General features: G+C 33.9%; 1 protein-coding gene across 1 annotated transcript; it reads right to left on the bottom strand.

Annotated features, from left to right (window-relative positions):
• Positions 1-488: 488 nt before the first annotated feature.
• On the bottom strand, positions 489-896 carry LOC121491589 (40S ribosomal protein S24-like). The gene has a single exon (XM_041756652.1). It carries the CDS (start codon positions 894-896, stop codon positions 504-506), a length of 393 nt encoding a protein of 130 aa, XP_041612586.1. The 3' UTR covers positions 489-503.
• Positions 897-1807: the final 911 nt, after the last annotated feature.

Below are 1807 nucleotides of genomic sequence, written 5' to 3'. Positions count from 1 at the left end.
GGAGCTGCAAGCTGAACAATTCTCAGAGTTCACCTATGGCTGGAAATATTCAAGTTCCCACTAGCCAAAGTACAGAAACATTGCTGAATGCATATGTATACCAAATGGAATTTTTAGGGGCGAAAAACACAAAATCTGAATACAATTTTACTGGACGGAATTAAGAGCATATTAAACACTACCAAAGAAAAGATTAATGAATTTGAAGACATACCAAAGAAAAAATCCAAAACAAAGCACAAAGAGAAAAAAAGATTGAAAAGTGTCAACAGTCTTATTGTCAAAAATGTCCACAATCTCAAGGGGCATAACACATATGTAACTGGAGTTCCAGAAGGAAAAGGAGAGAAAATATTAAAATACACAATGGCAATTTTAAAAATCCAAGTTTTTTGTTTGTTTTAACATTCTTAGTTTATTAATCCTCTCATGAAAAATCTGCACAATCACCACAGATAAAGCCACTGCAGAAGCTTTATTCCTTCTGTTGTCCAATCTCCAGCTCACTTTTTGCCAGCACCAACGTTGGCTTTTGCAGTCCCCCTGACTTTCTTCATTCTGTTTTTGTGTTCTTTGTGCTGTTTTCTTGAAGTCTTTTTCTTCTCATATAGGCCATGTCTTGCAAGTCTATGTTTGGGTTCATTTTTCTTTGCATAATCCAAGGAATCATGAATCATGCCAAAGCCAGTTGTCTTGCCACCACCAAAATGGGTTCTGAATCCAAATACAAATATGACATCTGGTGTGGTCTTGTACATTTTGGCTAGTTTTTCCCAAATTTCTGTCTTAGGTACTGTTGCCTTCCCAGGGTGAAGAACATCAATGACCATCTGTTTCCACTGAAGCAGTTGGTTGGTCATGAACTTCCTGGTCCAGATAGTTACTGTGTCATTCATGATGGTGGCCCAGTTTCAAGCAGCTGGGGAGGAAAAGACTAAAAATCCAAGTTTTGATGGAATCTATAAAATTATAGATGTAAGAAGGCCAATGAACCCAAAAAGGATAAACACATAAAAAAAGTATCAAGAGAAATCATAATCAGATTGCCAAAGGGTAAAATGATAAGCAGAAAATATTAGATGTTGCACAGAGAAAAAGAATGAGAACAAAGAGAAAAATTATCATGGACTTCTAATCAGAAATTATGCAACCAGAAGATAGTAGAGTGGTAACTTCAAGGAATAAGAGATAAAAGCTATCACCTAAAATGTTACAACCAGAGAAAATATCTTTCCAAAATAAAGTTGAAACAAAGCTTTTTATTTCAAACAAACAAAAGCTGAAAAGAAGTTGTCGCCAGCTGACCTTTACTACAAGAAATGTCAATGAAAGTTCTCCATGAAGTAGAAGATTGATACCAAAAGGCAGCTTGGAACACTTCTCTGTGAATGAAAGATATTGTCTGGTTTTTAACTTTTAAAAGATCATCTTAAGGTCTTTTAAAACAAAAACAGTAATAATGTATAGTCTTCTCAACATATTGCACTCCAACAACTGAAGATCTATATGCAAAAAAAAAAAAAGAAAAAGAAACTCAATACCATTTCCACATGATAAAAAAAATTACCTCAAAATGCATCATACACCTAAGTGTAAAAAATTAAATGTAAATCTACTAAAAGAAAACAGAGAAAATCAGTACAACATTGGCATAAGCAAGTTTCTTAGGACATGAAAAGCACAAACTATTAATATTTTATGAAACAGATTTTGTCAGGGTTCAAAACATCTGCTTTTCAACCTACTCTGTTAAGAAATAAAAAAGGCAAACCCACAGAATGAGAAACAATATTTGCAAATATATATC

The sequence above is a fragment of the Vulpes lagopus genome, chromosome 5 (genome assembly GCF_018345385.1).
Source record: "Vulpes lagopus strain Blue_001 chromosome 5, ASM1834538v1, whole genome shotgun sequence".
NCBI lineage: Eukaryota > Metazoa > Chordata > Mammalia > Carnivora > Canidae > Vulpes > Vulpes lagopus.
Note: the sequence above shows the minus strand (reverse complement) of the source record. Positions and strands in the feature narration are given on the sequence as shown.

Excerpts from the sequence above, each read along its gene's own strand:
- LOC121491589 (XM_041756652.1), bottom strand. The coding sequence starts at position 896 with ATGAATGACACAGTAACTATCTGGACCAGGAAGTTCATGACCAACCAA.